The 22404-nt window shown below is 39.0% G+C and overlaps 1 protein-coding gene and 2 long non-coding RNA genes across 6 annotated transcripts; 2 read left to right on the top strand and 1 right to left on the bottom strand.

Moving 5' to 3' along the window:
- Window positions 1-4558: 4558 nt before the first annotated feature.
- Window positions 4559-9598, bottom strand: LOC113039896 (complement receptor type 2-like). Its single transcript, XM_026198051.1, has 7 exons — window positions 9390-9598; window positions 9055-9178; window positions 8794-8866; window positions 8315-8506; window positions 7402-7593; window positions 6519-6710; window positions 4559-6382 (listed from the first exon to the last, which is right to left on the bottom strand). The coding sequence occupies exons 1-7, from the start codon at window positions 9581-9583 to the stop codon at window positions 6186-6188; spliced, it is 1164 nt and encodes a 387-aa protein (XP_026053836.1). The 5' UTR covers window positions 9584-9598; the 3' UTR covers window positions 4559-6185.
- Window positions 9599-13622: 4024 nt separating this feature from the next.
- Window positions 13623-14533, top strand: LOC113039898 (uncharacterized). Of its 2 annotated transcripts, none has more exons than XR_003275103.1 (3): window positions 13623-13657; window positions 14014-14146; window positions 14278-14527. It is a non-coding gene; the product is annotated as an uncharacterized LOC113039898 (long non-coding RNA). The 2 variants fall into 2 exon arrangements; XR_003275102.1 differs by having other exon boundaries at window positions 13631-14146; window positions 14278-14398; window positions 14477-14533.
- Window position 14534: 1 nt separating this feature from the next.
- LOC113039897 (uncharacterized) lies at window positions 14535-21434 on the top strand. 3 transcript variants are annotated; one of them, XR_003275101.1, is made up of 6 exons: window positions 14535-14589; window positions 19967-20147; window positions 20228-20359; window positions 20689-20849; window positions 20943-21066; window positions 21234-21434. It is a non-coding gene; the product is annotated as an uncharacterized LOC113039897 (long non-coding RNA). The 3 variants fall into 3 exon arrangements; XR_003275100.1 differs by having other exon boundaries at window positions 20251-20359; XR_003275099.1 differs by lacking the exons at window positions 14535-14589; window positions 19967-20147 and having other exon boundaries at window positions 20178-20359.
- Window positions 21435-22404: the final 970 nt, after the last annotated feature.

The following is a 22404-nucleotide window of genomic DNA, read 5'->3' on the forward strand; positions in this document are numbered from 1 at the left end:
CACATTTCCAATAAGACACAAGTGTAAGCAGGCAAGGCCAAATGATAAGTAACCAAAATGATAGAAATTATTAATTCATTGTTTAGCTGGGTTTTCAGGCTATGCGGTCTATTAGTTCACCAAATAAACAGCATAGTGTGTCTTCCAGTCAATAATGTGGTGATGTATTTGTGTGTTTTGTATTAAACAGCGATTATTAAAGTGATATACCTCATCACCCAGATACATTTCAATGCATTAAAAAAGCTACGGTTTACACATCATATAACTGTAAGAGTAAAACAAAAACACTACATGATCATTTATAAGGAAGGTTGGACCCTGACCCTTTTTTGACAGCTGCAGTTTTTGTCAGCAGATCGTTGTAAGACTGAAGGTGAATATATCTCCAATCTCCTGAAGTTCCAGAAAAAGTCTGCCTCAGTATTGGTGCCTCAGTTCACTCAGAGAAGCTGTCAATGATGATGTCACACTCCTGTTTCATAGCATCACATCACAATGAACTAAAACTTTATAAAAAAAATAAATAAAAATCAGTGTGATTATAAATGACACACACAGACTAACATCTTTGGGAAAATGATTTGAGTCAAAACCCTACCTAGCAGCCAATTTCATTGGTTAGGGTTAGATTGTTGGCTAGGGATAGGGTTTGGATTGGCTGTAACATTGTGTTGGAAATAAGCACTGTGAATGACAGAATCAGCTGTGGGGTGGAGTTTGCATTGAATTGGTTTGGGAAAACGAATAATGCATGTATGTCATATGTCGATCTGTCTGTCAGTGGGAGAAGGACACACCCTGTTTTAGAGTTTCCACCCCATTTGAGGGTCTCCAGGCTGCAGTTATACCCTTCTCAACAACTTGTTGCTTCCGAGTCATTGTAAATATTCATTCAAAATGAACAAATCGCTCAAGAATAAACGATCACTACAAGGATAATAGTAGGCTTGAAGGGTGTATTTTTATACAAACTTTTTTTTTATTACATTAAATAACTTACATTATTGTGGAGGGTCTACAGAATGCATGAGACCTAAAACACACATGTAGTGTACTTATTTCATCAGTGCTTTGTCCAGTTTACAAACTTTTACATTTGTTAATGAAGTGTTGATTTTATGCACACTGAGGCAGATGCATCACTCCATTTATACATGTTTGTCTTTAGGCAGTTTCATCTTTTATATATTTGCCTGTCTGACATGCAAAGGAGACTGCATCCATGTGTGGTGAGAACATTTTTCACTCCACTTCAACTCTATACCCCTTTTATTCATTTCTTCCACTGTCACCAAACAGGGCTCTGAAACAAACTGAATGTAACAATAAACATACATTTATTTATCTGCACAACCTACAATTTAAACTACAACATTGAGACAAAAAAGAGGTAAGTGTCTCTACTTACTCAAACACGTAAAGTATCCTCTCCATTCACCTTGTGCACAGGTCAAGTATGTCAAGTGAATTTATTTGACTTTATCTACATAACTATATTCTTTTTTTGGTTTTTCTACGGTGTCTGCATTTTCCTGGAGTGGTGGTGTCCCACATTCAGTTCTCACTGAAGGCAAAGACATTTTCCTTGTTTCAATAATGAGTCTCAATATTAGCAAGATTTATTTTTATGGTGTTTTATACTGTAACTCTTCTGCTCCTATAGACAACACACCACACATTGATTTTCAACCAGTCTCGACTGTGAACTCAGGAAATCTTGCGAGACTTTAGAATAAGCAATGTGGATGATATGCAGGAAGAAATTGCATTGATAGTGTTTGAAATGAATTTCATAGAGAATTCAATGGAAAAAAGAAAAATCCCCGCCATCTCCACAACTTCACCCAAACCCTTTTTTTCCCCCGTGAATTTTCTGTGAAAATCATTCCAAAAATCAATCTAGTATTTTGTTATCCTCATGTTTGTGGTCCATCACATTTTGAAAATCTTATAAGATGTAAAAAGTATTTTGGTGTGTACCCAGCATAAGATGGCTTTTCTAAAAAGTGTTTAAGAAGGTAAGTTGAAGAAATAATTGGTGAAACAGTTGATATCTTGTCTAAGCACCTAATACCATTACAGTATGAGAAAGCACCTCTAATATAAAAAAAAGCCCTTACTTTTAACATTTTGGAAATGGGCTGCTCCATTCTCCAGTTGACTGGAATGTGATTTCTTGCTGTCCTTTTAAAATCAGTCCTTGTCCATTGCATGAAAATGTTAAATTACGTCCAGGTTTGACTGAACCCTCAAGATCAGGAAATCGCTTGACTTTTATGTTGTTCTCTGTGTTCAGAGAGAAGAAATACTGGTCTTCGCAGGGTCTTCCATATCTGTCCATTCGTGTTATTTATCCAAATTTACTAAGACTAAGAATATCTGTTTGATGAAAAAAACTGTGTATTCATTTATATATATATATATATAAAAAAATGTATACAGCTTTATATCTGTTCTGGTCTGGAATGTAACAATTTTTTTTTATTACATAATCATACACTGTAAAATATGATCTGATAAAAAAGTTATGATAACTTATATATGTAATTAAATCAGACATAAAAAAGTGTTTTGAAATTTCAACTCAATTGTTTGAGTTTTCAATCTTCCAATTTAGGTTCATAAGTTACGTCAATGAATCACAAATTCCAGGTGCTTGAATGAACTTGCCATTTTAAATTGAGTGGGTTACGAGTCTTTGGCATGTTGCAGATTGAGGGGAGGACAGCTCTTTGCGAATGTGTGGGGAACTACAGATGAAGCCAGGCTTTGAGACGAACAAGTTTACGCGCCAACAAGCAATCAAACTTCAGTCAGCCTGGTGCTTCATTTTTTCATCAGACAAGAAGAGTCGGGTTGGTGTGAACACGTTTCTTTGGCAATTAATGTTTGGGACTTACCCTCCTTGTGAAGGGTTTCAATAATTGTCTTCTGGACAACTGCAGTCTTCCCCATGATTGTGCACAACCCTTCTATTTATGTTAGCCTCATTATGTGACCCACACCCAACTGAAGTTTGGTACCAAAAAAAGTATTGATTGGAAGTTTGAGATGATTGCATGACTGAAGTGTTTATGTATAGCTTGTATTGGCTTAACATTGGTTTTAATAAAAAAAAGTTTTGTACTCAAATGTGTCTGTTTTTATAATTAAAGGGGGGGTGAAATGCTCGTTTTCACTCAATCTCCTGTTAATCTTGGGTACCTATAGAGTAGTACTGCATCCTTCATAACTCCAAAAAGTCTTTAGTTTTATTATATTCATAAGAGAAAGATAGTCTGTACCGATTTTTCCCGGAAAAACACGAGCGTCTGGAGGCGTGACGTGTGGGCGGAGCTAAAGAATCACGAGCACCAGTAGGCTTTTGCGTTGATAGCGTTTGGAAGCTTGAGGACAAAACCAACCAAAACAAACCATGGCTAACAGTCAGATTCAGCGTATATTTATGATCCAGAATCATATCCCGAGGCTGAAATTTAACAAGAGCAGCAGCAACAACAGCATCTCTATGTGGTATGTACTGAAACTTTATATATTTGCTTAGCGGTTTTGGAAAATGACTAAGTTCCACTTTGTCGTCTTTTTTTTTTTTTTAAGCTGTACATGTGGAAAGTGCAGTTTGATGACAACATCGCATGTTGTTAACTTGATGTGCTTACGCGCCGATAGCTAAGTTAACAACACAGAGATATTTTAAGCAGTTTTACTCACGGCCTGCGGTTCCAACACACGATCGTGAACCTTTTTCGTTGGGACTGCATTATCCTTAAGAAATAAACGATGTGCAAATCCGGCGTCAAACTGGGCCTTGTTTGTAAAACAAGCATCTTCGAAATGCAGGGGAACAAACACAAACACTTGCACAACTCTGTTGATGCTCTGTAAAAATAAACTCCATCCACTGGTCCCTTAATGCTGTTTTTTTTTTTTGGTAATCTGTGCAGGGTTGTCTTGCCCTGGCAACCAAAAACACACTCCTTTTGTGACATTTCGCGACGCTCTCGCTGTGATGAGTGATTGTCTGTGCACAGCCTCTCTCTGCTCTGCTATACGGGAGCGCGCGCTCTTCCGGCAGACGTGTCCTTAGGACCCTTATAAGGAAATTCCGCTCCATCTAACGTCACACAGAGCCATACTCAAAAAAAAATTTCCGAAACTTGTGACAAACCGGAAGGAGTATTTTTGGAACAGAAATACTCCTTCAAACGTACAACTTAATTTTTGAAACTTTGTCCATGTTTAGCATGGGAATCCAACTCTTTAACAGTGTAAAAAACTCAGTATGCATGAAACAGCATTTCACCCCCCCTTTAAGTTAAACAAGACATTCGTTTAGATCATCTTAACTTGATACCCTAATTCAAAGACATTACTTAATTGAAATTACTAAGTTGAACCCACTAATGGGGATAAGTTAACAGAAAGCTTATTACTGAGTTCACTTTATTTTGAACTTGCATAGCAGAGTTGAAACAACAATAATTGTATAGCCATGTTGACTCGCAGAAGGCAATTCACAGCTTAACAAGACTCAAAATAATGAGTTAAAACAATGCATTAATCTATTTTGTTTTTAATTGAAATTTTGAGGCAGCTGCTTAACTTATGATTTTAGATATAGATATAATAACCAAGTAGATGTTTTTTACAGTGTACAAAGATCAGCGAGTGTCTTCACACCTCCACATTTTGGAAATGACTGATCCCATCTTCTATTTGACAAGCATTCAATTGTTCGCTTGCCAAACTCTTCTTTTGAGAGTATAACACAATGAACACGTTGCATCCACTTTTACAACGGATTATATTTCTCATAGTTATAAATGTATTATAAGTCCCATATCTTGTCATTTTTCTGATACTACTTTACTCAAAGCAGTCAAAGACCACTTATAAGTAGTAGTAGTAATGATAATAATAATAATAATAATAATAATAATTGTTCTCTCTCACAGTCATAAATTCAGATATCAGATTAATGTGTGATATAACACATTTGCTTTGAACTATTTTTATTATAATATCAGTTTTATTATTTTTATGGTACCCTTTAGACAGCTGTTGATAATTAACTCTGCAACTACATATCAACTAGCGGTCAGTTGAGTATTAGTATGTCTGCTAAATATATGCTAACACTTTATTTTGATGCTCAACAGATACAGATAAACTGACTACAAGTGTATTTGCAAGTACGTCAGCTTATTCTACCACACTAGATTCAACCATTCTTGAGCATACTAATACTCTAATGAGTTAATTGGGATGTATTTGCAAAGTTGCTTATAGTTGATTAAGGGGACCATCAAAATAAAATTTAACCTTATAAAACATAGCATTTTTTTATCTTAATTTTTTCAATTGGAGTATTAAGCTCACATCTATTAATAGATATTAGCTCCACAGGAAAGACTCAAGTAACACTCAACATCTAACCACTCACAAGCTGTAGTAAGATACTGTGCAGATCTTAAACAATGTCAAGATATGATACAGTCCATTAAACTGTACATGAAGTAGATTTAATATGATGTTCATTGTGTGTTATAAAAAATCTTAATCTTAAACTTAAAAGCACAAATACATTAGTATGACATAATTGTTGTTATGATTATTCATGAGTTGATATAACATTATAATTTTTTTTATTATAATGCGTTATGCATTCATTATAATGCCTTAAGAATACTCTTATAATGTTTTATAATTATGGGCTTCATAGGAAGTGTTACCAAAAACTCTTAAAAAGTCTTAAATTTGAGCCTGCAGATACCCTGAACTGAGCTAATGAGTGTTCAGTCTGACATTTACTGGTTATAATGGTCATTTCATGTCATGTTCAACTTAAAAGTCTTTTTTTTTTCCACCAGGATGCACATTTTTTCAAGGCATCTTCATAAATTAAAAATGAATCCTTAAAGTGAATTACATAAAGTGAATACATGCACAGTATATAGGAAAAATGTAGGGTTAAAGGGTTAATATAATTTTCATACATGCACATCTAAAGAATTATAAACGTAGTATGTCTTTAGTTGTTTGTTTGTTTGCTTGCTTGCTTTTACTTGCAAGAAGTCCAAAACAGACAAACTGAATAGGGATGTTTTAATTTATTTTGATCAGCTCAAGTTCTTTTTGCCTAGTAGTACAGCTGATGCTTCATCTATGTTTTATTTCCACTGTCACACACATTCAGGCAAAGTCATCTCTCCATCATTACACTTTCGTCTGAAGCCAACACTCCCAACTACTGATCTTTTGCCCCACTGACACTTAAAGGTGAGGTAATCATCATGTGGTGCAAACAACTTTGGTTCACCACCGAAGGCGAACTCTATTCCTCTTTCATTCATTATCTCCACTGTCACTGTACAGGGCTCTGAAATAAACCCAACATGTCACGATCAGTGTCACAGTAAACATTCATTAACTAATCATCACAACATACAACTTAAACTACAAGAATACATCATGATATCTGTGTATGATATGTATGGTGGTGTGTTCATACTTACTTAAACACTTAACATTCCCGCTCCATTCGCCTTGCTGACAGGTCAAGTATCTGGAGAAAGGGTAACGCATATCCAGTCTGTATTTACTAAAGCAGATGTATTCAACTCTATCTCCTGTATTGTATTCCTTTTTTGTAATATCTGTTGTATCTCCATCGTTCACTGTTGGTGGTGGACCACACTTCCCTGTGCCTGTTATCACCAAAAAAATTTGGCATTAGTAAATCTTATATAATATAAAAAATATATATATTATTATTATTATTTATTTTTGTTTTTATTATTATTACACACTTATTTCCTTTTCTATACCAGTATTTAAGACCTTTGATGGCAGAAAACAGTGGAACAATATGTTTTTTAGTTTTTTTAAATCTGAATAGCATTAGACCTGTTTGTTACATTTTGATTTATTTAATAATACAGAGGACATAACATCACCCTTTAAGAACAAGTAAATATCTGGGATAAATAATAATAATAATGATAATGATAATAATAATAATAATAATAATAATAATAATAATAATAATAATAATAATAATCTATTACTAATTCAATGACATCTTGTGTCTTATGGGAGAGAGTTTAGAACAGTGGCACTAAAATATTTGACCAAAAAAATTATAGCACAGGTAATCAATATCATCTTTTTTTCTCAAATTATATTGTAATTTATATTTTATAGATGTTTTTTCTTTTTTTTCTTTTTCTGCATTCTCATGGTTCATGTTTGGTGGTGGCCCACATTTTATTTTTAGACTGTTATCACCAAGCAGAAACAATTAATAATAAACGGAGCAATTCCAATAGGGTTCTCACACTGCAGTGCTCGGTCCCTAAATATAAAAAGCAAATATATTATTACAGTATTGCTTCATACCTCTACATGTCGGATATGGCTGATCCCATTTTCCATCTGACTGGCATTCAATTACTCGATGTCCATGCATCTTCAGGTTCTCATCAGTGCATCGAAAAACTAAAATATGTCCAGGTTTGTAAGGTGAAACGATACTTGGATGTCCAAATAAAATGTCAATGTTGATGAGCTGTTCCCCCTCGCAGGTAACTTCTGTAGATCAAGAAATTAAATGCAATCATTACTAAAATATAGCTGTTATAGATTTACTGAAATAAAGAAGAGCAGAGCAGTTTAATGACAGCTAACTTTACTTCAAATAAAAGACCCACATTTGGGTTTTATGGTCAATGAAATTTCATGGAAAATGAACAAAATACTATATATAAATTCAGAGCAGCATTATAAATAAACGTGATTAATAAACGCCTTGATGACACGCCAAGTATTTGGAGAAAGGAAGATGTGAATCCAATGTGTATAATTTAAAACACTTGTATTCAAGACTCTCTCCTGTCTTTTATTCCCTTTTTGTAATCTTTACTGCATCTGGATTGTTCACATGTGGTGGGGATTTACATTTCATTGAGACTGTCATCACCAAAAAATAATATAAATAAAAAATGTAAAAAGTGACATTAGTAAATTTATATATATATATATATATATATATGGGAGGGAGTTTATAGAACAGTGGCACTAAAATATTGGACCAAAAACTGTATAGCACAGGTAATCAATATCATCTGTATATTATTTTTTTTACAAAGTTTTATTGTTTTCTGTATTGTATTGACCCCACCCCCGCCATATCTACCACATTCTCATGGTTCATGTTTGGTGGTGGCCCACATTTTAATTTTAGCATGTTATCAACAAGCAAAAACAATTCTTAAATATTTAAAGCAAATATATTATTACAGTATTGCTTCACCTCTACATGTCGGATATGGCTGATCCCATTTTCCATCTGACTGGCATTCAATTACTCGATGTCCATGCATCTTCAGGTTCTCATCAGTGCATCGAAAAACTAAAATATGTCCAGGTTTGTAAGGTGAAACGATACTTGGATGTCCAAATAAAATGTCAATGTTGATGAGCTGTTCCCCCTCGCAGGTAACTTCTGTAGATCAAGAAATTAAATGCAATCATTACTAAAATATAGCTGTTATAGATTTACTGAAATAAAGAAGAGCAGAGCAGTTTAATGACAGCTAACTTTACTTCAAATATAGACCCACATTTGGGTTTTATGGTTAATTAACTTTCATGGAAAATGAACAACAACAAACTATATATAAATTCAGACCAACTTAATAAATATAGGTGATATACAAACATGATATTATTATATATTGTGCAACATATTGGATGTTTATACTTTGGCTACATTGTGTATGATTGTGTTACCTTGAGCATTGGTTGAGACATCGATGAGCGTTAATAGAAGAAAGAGAAACATCTCCCAATATTTCATTTTAAGCTGTAAAACATATCAAATGGCTTAGTTCAGTTTAATAATAGCTAATAAACTGTATAAACAGCATTGAATGAATAATCGAACAAATATTTAATCTTTAAAGCCTGATTCACTTTCCTTATCTAACACAAATCAATACAAAGATGTCTTTAATGTTAAACATGAATGAGTACTGATGAAAAACCTTTTACCTGTTTTCCAAAAGAATTATTCACAACCCTTAAGAGCAAAGGTGATATGAATCCGTGAAGTCTGTGAAATGTAGATAAAAAGCAACTGCCCCCTTCCCTCCTGCCGCCCAAAATGTGATGCAATCTAGGAAAACCCACCACATGGTGAAATATTACCTATTATATTTTAAGTTGGCTGATCATCATAATATTCAGGAACAGAATTTAGAGAAAAACTGCTTTAAAGAAAGGCAATGAAAATAAAAGCAGAACAGTCAAGTATCAGAAGTAAAAGTCACTTTACTGTGGTAAAAGACTTATTTTAGTTATTTTAGTGCGTTGAACTCGTAGCTCACTGAAGACACTTGGACGGAGCAGAATGATGTTGTCCCTTGCCTCTGAAGCAAAAAGCTGGTATGCACTGCACCTGCTGCCTTCTTATACTCACGCTGTGGTCAGCTGGAGCTGGATGCAATAATTGCATCCCAATGTGCATTGGCTTGTTTAGTTTACACTCGAAGTAGATTGGTCTATCGAAGCGATATCCCATTTCATCTGTCACCCACGTGATGTTGAGAGTGACTGACTGAAAGGAAACTGTGTCTGTTTTATCTATTAAATGCTGAAGAACACACACAACTAATCAACAAACTCTCCAAAGCTACATAAGGTCAGATAAATGTTTTGGAAACTGAATATAATATAATATAATATTTACTGTAAAGTCTATAAAATCTTAATAGAAAAGACATTCAAATAAACAACAACAACAACAAATCACTTTCCTTGACATTTTGAAAAAAAAAAAGAAAAAAAAAAATAGAGGTGAGGAGTTTTACATGAACTCTCATTTTGAGCTCAGTTTTTTGGTCTGCCTCTGAAACTCTTACTTGCTTGGAGATCAACAGGTTAATAATTTACCTATGTCAAAAAGATTAATTTCTTACACCAGACCTCTCTGTGCACAAACAACATTTCCTGTAAAAAAAAAAAAAAAAAAAAAATCATAAAAATAATAATAAATAAATTGTAACTGATGCAGCAACTCATGTTTGTCATTTGGACACCCAGAGAAGATTCACAATGCTTTCAAGCCTTCAAACACTTGTTTGGTGTTGCATCATAGCTGTGTGGGCGGAGTCGGCGTGGGGAAAAACAATCTTTTCCCCCTCATTGGAAAAGCATGGACTCAGAATGGCTTACATAAAATCATTTCTCATCATTTCTTCGACAGAGCAACATACGATTAAAAACTGAGCAATATTGGGTCGGACTGTCCGTATGGTATCTGTGACTGGACAAACGACCCAACGGAATGGACAAAAGTGTCTTTTACCGAAATGTTCTGTTACCTAATGGAGCAAGAGACCGGGTACTACAAGCAACGATAACGAGAACGATATGGCTTGTGAAAAGTAAACATTTGACGTTTTGTTTTGCTTAATTTTAATAAAGTGATAAAGACTTGAGTAGAAGCCTGTCGTACATTATTATTGATATATAAAAAATATTTGTAACATTGACAAAACAGGTCCACTGAAGTGCCTTGAAATGCACAGCGTTATCCTGTGTGGCGTGTGCTGCGGCTGCCTAATAATTTTCACAAATACATGCCGTAAAATAAAAATCTAATATGAAAATTTTTATATAAAATACGAAAAAACTTGGTTATTGGTTACTAGTTAAACCATGGTAAAAACGTTTTGCTACACTAACCATAGTTTAACCATGGTATTTGTAGTAAAACTTTGGTTATAGGCTATAATTGTTAATAAAAAATAAATAAAAATAAGAACCTGGCTAGCCTACTATACGTTTACTATAGTAATTCCATGGCTAAGTTTAAGATAATTGTAAGGGATTGTGCATAATAATATTAAATAAATGTTTTAATAGCTTATGACATCACAAAATATCAGGGAGTTAGATTAATTTGATTGTTATGTAAACCGTACAGGATTAGTGACAGATCACTGCAGAGTAAGTAGTAAGTAGTCCATCCGTGCTACACGCTCAGTCCGTCTGATTATCAGTCATCTTCTTCAGATCAATTTTTTTTACTTATTGGAGGTTGAACGCCACACAGCAACTTTTCGGTACTGCACCAAGCAAAAATCAATCGGAATCTTCACAAAAAGTAAAGATAAAGCGCCTAACAAGGTCTCAGCACGTTCATTTGAATGGTTTGTTTTCCCCCACGGCATAAACAGATATACCATTCCCACCAATCCCGAACAAGTCAATAGTACAACCATTGCAAAATATCTGTAAATGCCATTTTATTCTGAAATGTGTTTATTAGAATTGAGCAATCTTTTGAACTGATAAACAAAAGACTGAAGACAGATGAGGAGTTGGACACCTATTTGTTTTTGCTTAAATTGTAGTTTCCTAGATGAACTGTTGATCCTCCTTATCTCACAATGAAAAAGAAAATGTTGTTTTTAACTTTAATAGTTGGATGTCATTTACTGGATGTTGCAGGGTAGACTTGGTAAACAGTGATATGTTAAACTCAAAGGTCTTTAGTTTATTTGCAAATGGTTGGCATGTGCTAACTGAGTCTTTGCACAATCAATAGATACTTTCAAAACAGGGCTTCTTTAATAAAAAAAAATGAAACAACAACAATATATGCAGTGTAAAAAAATTCACTTTCAACTCAATGTGTTTTTTGCATTATTATATAGCAAATTATAAATATACATTTATTTGGATTGAATTAAATTTTGTACATATTTTTAAAATCAAATATCTAGGTAAATACAAATCTAAATTGTACATATTGAGCAATTTCTTCACCATGAGTATGTGATTTTACAGTGTTAAGTGGATTACTGAATTTATCCTCGAGAGTCAAACATTTTTAAATGTTTATTACATCACATTAAAACACTCATTGACATCATTTCCACTTTTGGATTTTGAGGAAGAATTTACAAGTTAATAGTGAAAATTGCTTTAAAACACCATGGCTTAATAAAAGCATAACATTCCAGAATAGAACATCCAAGAAGTTTAACATCCAAGAACATTTAACATGAACTTGCATTAAACTTTAGAAAAGAAAAAGAAAAGGACAGATTATCACATTTGGACACATTTGAAAAATACATTAAAATGCAAGGTCAACACTGTAAACTCCTTATCGATTTCAATACCTTTCACAAGGTATTTTTTGGTCCTTTTTGGAAACATCAATTACCTAGAAAAACATCATTTGTAGTTTCATTTTTCAAGGATTTCATCATCAAAATTGTCATTTACTAACAATCTTGCAGTTCAAATCCATCAGACTTTGGCTATCTTCAAAACATAAATTAAGATATTTCATAATGAAACCTGAAAACTTTCCTTTCCTCCAGTATCAGTCCATGTAACCAAGAGGTGTCATAAAATGCATCAATATGAAATGTATGTGTTCTTATATGTGAATGAAAGCCTACATTAAATCTGTTCATTGTATAAAGTGATTGGATTTCATCACAAGAAAAAAGTCAAAACAACTACAACTCAATTCATATTGAATACTTTTAAAACACCTTTACAACCTTCTGGGATATTCTACGTTTTTGTTACCTAAACTTTTTATGGATGCACAGAAATCTCTCATAAAAGTTTCATAAAAAAAAAAAAAAAAAATCTTAATTTGTTCGTAATTTGCTTTTTCCTGTTCTTGAGGGCTCATCACCTTCTCCAAAGTGTGTTTTTCGTGCTATCAGAGATTTTGAAAAAAAAAAAAGAACTGGAGTTAGTTATAATCAGAGCCATATAGAGAGAGAGTTGCGACAACTCCATTGACTCCAATGGAACGCTTTTTTTACAGCAATGGCGGCTTGTGGAGCCTCTCAATAGTTCCCGGAAGTAGCAGCAAACCGATGCCGCGCCGTGGAGATGCAGCAGAACAAACTGTTTGCGACGCACTTTTAAAAAGGTAAGACGTTTAAATAATAACATTGTATATTATAAGTACATCTAAATAACAGTAACTTGTAAATTAAAACATTCTAGTAGATTATTAATCATTATATGAGCAGATTTAAGGGATGTTATCAGATAACTAACAGATTAGGCTAGGATTGGAGCTGAATAAAGTTAGTAACGAACACCCTATTAATTGTAAAATGAGAAAATGAACCTAAACACATTTTTTTTGCAGGGTGGGGAAAGTTAGCTAACGTTACATATTAGTTCATATTCATATAGTACATGTTCATATTGTGACAGCGTCGAGTGGAAGTGGTACAAATTAGGTTATAAAGTTTGTTCCTTATTACACATATTAATTAAATTTCTTAATAATAAAATGCACCCTATTGATATAAATTTAGAGTGAATTAAGTTTGCAAAAACATGGGTGGAGTGATATTAGGCATTGTGATTCAATTGACTATTACTTGTCTATATTATATAATACTACTGTATTATAGAAGTAATCATACTTAACATGTTTTTATTACTGTATTGTATATTTAAACTTGTTAGTGTATTAATGTAACATACTGTGGGTGCTGGTAGGTGAAGGATTAGTGGTTCTTTACCACAGGACTGTTCTGTGATGGAGCATCAGTAATGATGCAGGTCAGGATTACTGAGGGGACCATGGTGAGAATGAAAACAAAAGGTATGTTTCAAATAAACCAGTAATAAAGTAGTGTGGTAAATGTGTATTGTACTGCTGTTTTATTTAAGGAATCATACTAAACTAAACATGAAATACATATTATGAATAATAATTTAAGGAATCATACTGCAGTTAGGACCAATGATGTTATAGGCTGTGGGTCAGTGATGTTGGCTGGGTGCTGGACTGGTAGGTGGAGGATTAGTGTTGGCTGGGTGCTGGAAGGTGGAGGAGCTGTTTGCTGGTTGTTGAAGCTTGGCTACTGTTGGTCCTTTTCCTCTTTTTAGATTGGCTCTTGCTTCCAAGATGTCCATCGTTTAAGTGTTGTTTTTTTCTGTCATTTCGTATTTTTTTAGCCTCAATCCTCAACCTCAGCCGTATAAATCTTTTGGAGATTTTTCCCTCTACTCCACAGCATGATGGAAGCCTGCTGGAGAGTGACTGAGCTTCTTTCTCCAACACATCCACTGCATTGGGGAGCTCCATGAGGTAGGAACTACTCTTGGACCTAAATAGTTTCTCAATTTGTTGGGTGAAGTCATAGGCTTCTTGGGAGGGACGACAAAGAGCACCTGCCTTGAATTTTTTTAAGTTTAGTAAGATACTGTTATTTCCAGCAGGATTGTCATCTGTTTGCCGTGTTGCAGTTTTGCATTTTCCACAGATGCTGGCAAATCGGATTAATTTGTGGACAATGTAGCCTGCGAGATGGAAGAGAATACATTTCTCTGTTTTTGTGAGGTCAGGTGCTGTTCTGTTCTCCACCATCAGCTGTTCCACTCTGACTGATGGAGTGACGTTTTGTTTCACTGTTTCCAGGAAGTCTGCCAAAAAACTACTGTCATCTTCCTGGTAGCTCCCAGAGGTGATGGTGCTTAAGAACTGACCTACGGATATGATTCTCAGTGCATGATGGAATTCCACTGGAGTTGGTATGGGATTTTTAGACCTCACACAGCTGAATGTATTTTCAAGACAGTCTTGTGTGAACCTTGAAGTTAACACAAACGTGTGTCCTCGTGTCAGCATCTCTTCCTGTATGCCCAAAACTGATTTGGTTGCCATTATCATGTCACGGTAGGAAATCCAGTGTTTCCTCCGTGTCATGTTTTGTTATTGTTTTTGTACTTACGTTGTCTCCATGTGCTCGTTTAGTTGATTGTCATCACCTGGGTGTTGATTGTCTCGCTCCAGCTGATCGTCATCATACCTCTGCTACTTATACTCACCTCGCTCTCTCTCTGTTGTCAGATCCTCTCTTATGTCTCCATGCACTAGCTGGATTACCGTCTTCCGTGTTTGTGTGCTGGTTTGGATTCGTGTTGTCGTCCGCGTGTCAGTGTTCCGGTCTGTTCCTGGTTCCAACCATTGACCACCTTCACCTGCACCGCTGACTTCACCATCCCGCTCTTCTCACGCCACCGTAGACCTTCCTTGCCATTGCCAACACTCTGGACACTCTTTATCAATAAACTACATCTGATTGCCTGCAATTGCTTCCTCCTCTTTTATCTGTCGTTACAGTAGGATCTGACCATCATGGAAGCAGCAGGCGATCGCTCCCCATCTCATCTCGAAGAATTTCTGCAACGAGCTGTGGGTCGTATGGATTGCCAAGACAAGGCGATAGATGAGATGGGTCGAGCCTTCCAAGCAATGGTGACGAAGGTGTCCGAGCTCGTTCTCCAGACGCAACAACAACAACAATCGTCACCCGCTGCGCCTCCCACGCCACCCACACCGCCGATCGTCTCCGGGGGGATTTCCCAGCCCGAACCACGCCTCCCCATCCCGGAGAAATATGCGGGTGAGCCAGAGTTCTGTCGATCTTTTCTGTCTCATTGTTCTCTGCACTTCGCCCTGCAGCCCCGCACGTTCTACACCGAGGAAATGAAGGTGGCATTCGTCTTATCTCTACTTACGGGAAGGGCTGCCCTCTGGGGGACGGCGGTGTGGGAGAACCAAGACAGCTGCTGTGCCTCGTTCCACGCACTTTCGGAAGAGATGAGACGGGTCTTCGACCGCTCCGCCGCCGGGAGGGAAGCGGCTTGGCTTCTCACGGACCTACGTCAGGGGGAAAGGTCCGTTTCCGATTATTCGATTGAGTTCCGCACCCTGGCGGCGGAGTGTAAGTGGAACGAGGAGGCGCAGTGGGATCACTTCCTGCATGGGTTGGCTGACCGCATCCAACAGGAGATCCGCGCCGTCGAGCTCCCCACTTCTCTCAACAGTCTGATTGACCTAACCATCAGAGTGGAGAATCGACTCGATCAAGCCACCAGACGGAGGGGGAGAGCAGTTCTCGCGAACAGACCGGAGGCTCAGTATCAGCGCTCAGATATTGCGGTCAGCCCACCGGGAGATCTTGAACCCATGCAGGTGGGGCGAGCTCGGCTCTCCCGGGAGGAGAGGATCAGGCGGAGATCCCTGGGACTATGTTTATACTGCGGCAGTCAAGAACATCACATCCAGCGTTGTCCGGTAAAAGACCAAGCCCGATAGTAAGACGGAGGCTACTATCGGGTGGGATCTCTGCCAGAAAGACCTCATCTACATCGACACTCCTTCCGGTGAGTCTACGGTGGTCCACCCACGCACTCGAGCATCACGCCTTGTTGGATTCTGGGGCAGAGGGTAATTTCATGGACTTCCAGTTCGCTAGTAAGCTTAACATTCCTCTCACCTCCCTCAAACACCCCATTGCACCCTTTGCTCTCAATGGACACAGACTACCAGTCATCACTCAGACCACCTTACCTGTTTCCCTCACCACATCTGGCAATCATACTGAGGAGATATCATTTTACATTACGGACTCACCTTCATCCCCCATCGTTCTCGGTCACACCTGGCTTCAGAAACACAACCCCAGCATCAATTGGCGCCTTGGATCTGTGGTTAGCTGGAGCGAGGAATGTCATTTGTCTTGTCTTTTGTCTGCTGGTGTTAATGTTTCTGAGTCTGTGTTTCAGGGGGAAGCAGTGGATTTGGCTAGCGTGCCCGCGGAGTACCACGACCTGAAGGAGGTGTTCAGTAAGTCTCGTGCTGATTCTCTTCCTCCTCATCGTCCCTATGACTGTGCGATAGAGTTATTGCCAGGTACTTCTCCGCCTAAGGGCAAGTTATATTCTTTGTCTGTTCCAGAGACGGCGGCCATGGAGAAATATATATCCAGTTCTCTAGCAACGGGGTTTATCCGCCCTTCCTCTTCTCCAGCGGGGGCGGGGTTCTTTTTTGTGGGAAAGAAGGACGGATCCTTGCGACCTTGCATTGACTACCGAGGGCTGAACAACATAACGGTAAAGAATACCTATCCTTTGCTGCTTATGTCTTCAGCTTTTGAGAGGTTGCAGGGAGCGTCCGTTTTCACTAAATTGGACTTACGTAATGCTTATCATTTGGTCCGCATCAGGGAGGGGGATGAGTGGAAGACTGCCTTTAACACCCCTAGAGGCCATTTTGAGTACTGCGTTATGCCGTTCGGGCTAACCAACTCGCCGGCAGTCTTTCAAGCACTCGTTAATGACGTGTTGCGAGACATGGTCGATCTGTTCATATATGTTTACCTGGATGACATATTGATCTTTTCTTCGTCTCTCCAGGAACACGTGCAACACGTACGACGAGTGCTTCTGCGGTTGCTAGAGAATGGATTGTTTGTCAAGGCGGAGAAATGCGTTTTTCATGCACAGTCTGTTTATTTTCTAGGACACATCATTTCGACTGAGGGTGTTCGCATGGATCCTGAGAAGGTTAAGGCTGTGGTAAATTGGCCATCCCCAGAGTCTCGCAAGGCCCTGCAGAGATTTCTGGGGTTCGCCAATTTTTACCGGCGTTTCATTCGCAATTTCAGCCAACTAGCCGCTCCTCTGACCGCCTTGACCTCCCCTAGTTTGACGTTCAGGTGGTCAGACGCAGCTGAGGCTGCGTTTGCCAAACTGAAAAGCTGCTTTGTTTCAGCTCCCATTCTCGTCACCCCTGATCGCTCACGTCAATTCATAGTGGAGGTCGACGCGTCAGAGGTGGGGGTAGGAGCAGTGTTATCCCAACGCGCATCCTCAGACGGAAAGGTGCATCCGTGCGCGTATTATTCTCACCGTTTATCTCCTGCAGAAGTTAATTATGACATTGGCAATCGAGAGTTGTTGGCAGTCAAACTTGCACTGGAAGAATGGCGTCACTGGCTTGAGGGGTCGGGTGTACCTTTCATTGTATGGACGGACCATAAGAATCTCGAATACATTAGAACCGCCAAAAGACTTAACTCCAGGCAGGCTCGGTGGGCATTGTTTTTCGGTCGTTTCGATTTTACACTTTCTTACCGGCCGGGTTCCAAAAACATCAAACCCGATGCTTTATCCCGTCTTTTTGAGCGTTCCGATCGTACTGCTACTCCCGAGCCCATTTTACCGGGGACCATCATTATCTCCGCGCTCAGGTGGGAGGTCGAATCGAAGGTGTTGACCGCCTTAGAAGGGGTAACGCCCCCGGCTCGTTGCCCACCGAACCGATTGTTTGTGCCGGAGAGGTTACGGTCAGACGTTCTCCAGTGGGGTCATTGTTCCAGTGTTGCTTGTCACCCAGGGGTTAGTAGAACTAGATTTCTGGTCAAGCAACAATTTTGGTGGCCTGGTATGGCTCGTGACGTCCACGATTTCGTCTTGGCTTGTTCAGTTTGCGCTATTGGTAAGACTTCCAATCGACCTCCAGATGGGTTACTCTTACCGCTGTCTGTCCCTTCAAGACCCTGGTCCCACATTTCGCTAGATTTTATCACCGCCCTCCCGCCCTCTAAAGGCAATACGGTGATTTTAACCGTAGTGGACCGGTTCTCGAAGGCGACTCATTTTATTCCCTTGCCCAAATTACCTTCAGCCAAGGAAACAGCGGTAGCTGTCATTGACCACGTCTTCCGCATACATGGCCTCCCGACAGACGTGGTTTCTGACAGGGGTCCCCAATTTGTGTCCAAATTTTGGCGAGAGTTTTGTAAATTGTTAGGAGCGACTGTTAGTCTTTCTTCCGGGTTCCATCCCCAGAGCAATGGTCAAACCGAACGAGCCAATCAGGATGTCGAGAGGGTTTTACGATGTTTGGTTTCCAATAATCCTTCGTCCTGGTGTCAGCAACTCTCAGTTGTGGAGTACGCACACAATTCTTTGCCAGTGTCATCTACGGGCATGTCTCCATTTAAGTGTAGTTTAGGGTACCAACCACCTAATTTTGTCAGTACGGAATCCGAGGTTTCGGTCCCCTCCGCACACGCATTAGTCCAGAGGTGTCACCGCACCTGGACCAGAGCTCGCAGAGCTCTGCTCCAGGCTAGGTCGCGCACCAAGGCTAAGGCCGATCGCCACCGGTCGAAGCCTCCCCGTTACGTCGTCGGTCAAAGAGTGTGGCTTTCTACCCAGAATATTCCTATGCGGTCCGTTTCTAACAAACTTGCTCCCAAATTTATTGGCCCGTTTTCTATTACCAAGATTATTAATCCGGTTACCGTGCGTCTTAGCCTTCCTCCGGCGTACAGGAGGATTCATCCCGTGTTCCACGTCTCCAAAATTAAATCGGTGATTTCTTCCCGTCTTAATCCGCCTGCTCCGGTTCCCCCCCCGCCTCGTCTCGTTAATGGGGAAACCACCTATTTGGTTAATCATATTCTGGACTCTAGACGGAGGGGACGCGGTTTTCAGTACTTGGTGGATTGGGAAGGTTACGGTCCGGAGGAGAGGAGCTGGGTTCCTGCTCGGGACATATTGGATCACCACCTTATAGATGATTACAATCTACAGGTAAAGCAGGCTGGGAACGTCAGGTGACGTCCTAGGGGAGAGGGTACTGTCACGGTAGGAAATCCAGTGTTTCCTCCGTGTCATGTTTTGTTATTGTTTTTGTACTTACGTTGTCTCCATGTGCTCGTTTAGTTGATTGTCATCACCTGGGTGTTGATTGTCTCGCTCCAGCTGATCGTCATCATACCTCTGCTACTTATACTCACCTCGCTCTCTCTCTGTTGTCAGATCCTCTCTTATGTCTCCATGCACTAGCTGGATTACCGTCTTCCGTGTTTGTGTGCTGGTTTGGATTCGTGTTGTCGTCCGCGTGTCAGTGTTCCGGTCTGTTCCTGGTTCCAACCATTGACCACCTTCACCTGCACCGCTGACTTCACCATCCCGCTCTTCTCACGCCACCGTAGACCTTCCTTGCCATTGCCAACACTCTGGACACTCTTTATCAATAAACTACATCTGATTGCCTGCAATTGCTTCCTCCTCTTTTATCTGTCGTTACATATCACCCCTTTTTGAACAGGCTTCCAAACTCCCTTATGACCAATCTTCATCCCATAGAATAGATGGATGATATCCTGTAGGAAGATTATGGCCTTTTCATACTCCTCTATCTTGACCCTGCTCAGTGCTGTAATTGGATGGCGAGATGACATAAGATCAAACCAGTGATCCACTTGCTCCAGGAACCACGCTGTAGTCAGGTAGGAGAGAGGGCGGTTTTCTTACTGCACCATATACTTCAGTCCAGCACTTGTTGCCTTACTAAATACATTAAGAGCAGGACCAACCTTCATTTTCTCAAAGTGGCTTGGCTCGATGGCTGCAGCTGATAGATGGGGAGCTACTTTTAATGCCATCCCTTCTTGAAAGGACAATAAGTCCTTAATAGGGACCACTGAAACCTCATTGGAAGGTAGGTTCTCTTTGTTAACCACATTCTCTGGAATTGTTAACACCTGTCCACGGACAAGGGTACTTTTTAGATTTTTCACCAGATGTGGGACATCAGGCATGAAATGGAGACACCTATCCGGTCTTGTTGGATGCGGCACAGATGTTTTGGTGTGGTCGACCCCAAAGGATTTCCACATGGCCTGGTTAGGGGTACCCATATCGGTGGTGACGGCAAGCACATGTAGCCCTATGGATGCTGCTCTCTCTATTAATTCTGTAATTATTGGCTTGTATTCTGCTCCGTTGGTAGAATAGCCACTGTAATGATATGCCACTACTTGTTTCCAGCGAGTTGTGTTTCCAGCCAACATAAACACACAAGCATGTGTTGCTACTCCTGTGTGACCTGGCAAAGTGACATCACCATATAGTTTGCCTGTCAGCATGTGCAGCTCAACACTTGGAGTGATTGCCATTTCATCCAAGGACAGCACACACTCCCTTTCAAGGTCTGCCAACCCATCTACTTTCAGTTTTAAAAAATCAAATACCTCTGTCAATATACCAGGCTCAAATTTGATACATTCCATCCTTCTTTGCAGGGTTCTGATCGCTGGCAAGGGAATCTGCAATTCCTGTAGGGTCTTGTAACCAGTTGGACCGGATGCAAAGCGAATTTTTAATGCTTTCTTAATTGTTTCATTGCTCCATTTCATACCTTTTGTGGTTCGTCTTCCTAATGCCATAATTTGGTCTTTTGACAAAAATTTCTTTAAAATGTTGTCCCTAATTTTAATTCTTTTTTTCAGAGCTGCATTTTCATTCTTTATTTTTCTTAGTGCTGCCTTTGCATTTTTTGATATTTTTTCTTGTCTCTTTAATTTTTTTAATAGACCCAGGTAACTGGCTGATGGCTCACTGGAATGCTGACTGGCTGCTGACTGACTTGCTGCATGCTGACTGGGTAGTGTCACCTGTCCCTGTCTCTCCTCTCTAGCAATGTCCTCTATTTCTTCACTGTCACTTTCCCTTCTCTGAGTGTCCTCATTCTTTTTTTCCTCAACCTTTGAAACTGATAGAGGCAAAATACATTGTATTGCTAATTTTAAATATTGAAAATATCACATCACTTCAAAATTAGAAATATTACTTCAACTAGTACGAGTTTGTACTTATTTTATATATATATATCACCTGTAATACTATAGCTGTGATCAGCAGAGATTTGCTGTATGTCTACAGGTCTAAGGGTGCATCGTGGAGCAGGGGCCCTCCTCTTTTTGACCACAGGACGATGCACAAAGATTGTGGGAATAGCATCTGGTCTCAGCCTAGTCTTGAATTTTTTGGTCATGACAAATTGGTTTGCCTCAAAATGTGCCTGCAGAGTAACTTGAGTTTAGTTTCCACACAAAACTTTTTTTTTTTTTTTTTTTGTCTACCCACATACTGTACATATCACATGGTGGTTAAATGCACAGTTATAGGTAACACTAATGACTCCCTCCAATGTCTCACCATGAGTCTCATCTCCCTGGGTTTTGCAAGGCTTTGCTTGTTCCTTATTTCCAGTAAATAATTTTCCATGTAAAAAGTGCAAATAAATTTAAGTATAATTACCTCACAAATTTTTTTGTTGTTGTAATTCTTATTTAGATTTAGATTGCTCCTGCTGACTTGAGCCAACCATTTTTTTCTCCTCTCCATGTCAGCGGGGAAGCCATACATTCGCACACCTTCCTCTGACCCAGTGTTGCCAACTTAGCGACTTTGTCGCTAGATTTAGCGACTTTTCAGACCCCCATAGCGACTTTTTTCCAAAAAAGCGACTAGCGACAAATCTAGCAACTTTTTTTGACAGACTCTCCGGTACTGCCGCATGAGCTCTCTCTCTCTCTCTCTCTCTCTCTCTCCCAGCGTGCGCACACGCCTCTCTCTCTCTGCATCTGCTATGTTCAACGAGCAGAGAGGAGCAGCACTTTCAGTTAAAAAAATATATTCTGTTGCTTCTAACTCTATTTTACATACAAGTATAGCCGAAATCACAGTACAATCATTATCTTA

This window comes from Carassius auratus, chromosome 22, assembly GCF_003368295.1.
Source record: "Carassius auratus strain Wakin chromosome 22, ASM336829v1, whole genome shotgun sequence".
Classification (NCBI taxonomy): domain Eukaryota; kingdom Metazoa; phylum Chordata; class Actinopteri; order Cypriniformes; family Cyprinidae; genus Carassius; species Carassius auratus.

What these genes read in the sequence shown, in the direction of transcription:
- LOC113039896 (XM_026198051.1), bottom strand. Translation starts at nt 9,583, where the DNA reads ATGGGATATCGCTTCGATAGACCAATCTACTTCGAGTGTAAACTAAAC. An exon ending in ATAATTCTTTTGGAAAACAG is followed by an intron (nt 8,867 to 9,054) that starts GTAAAAGGTTTT and finishes TATGTTTTACAG; the next exon opens with CTTAAAATGAAATATTGGGA. An exon ending in GCCATATCCGACATGTAGAG is followed by an intron (nt 7,594 to 8,314) that starts GTGAAGCAATAC and finishes CTTGATCTACAG; the next exon opens with AAGTTACCTGCGAGGGGGAA.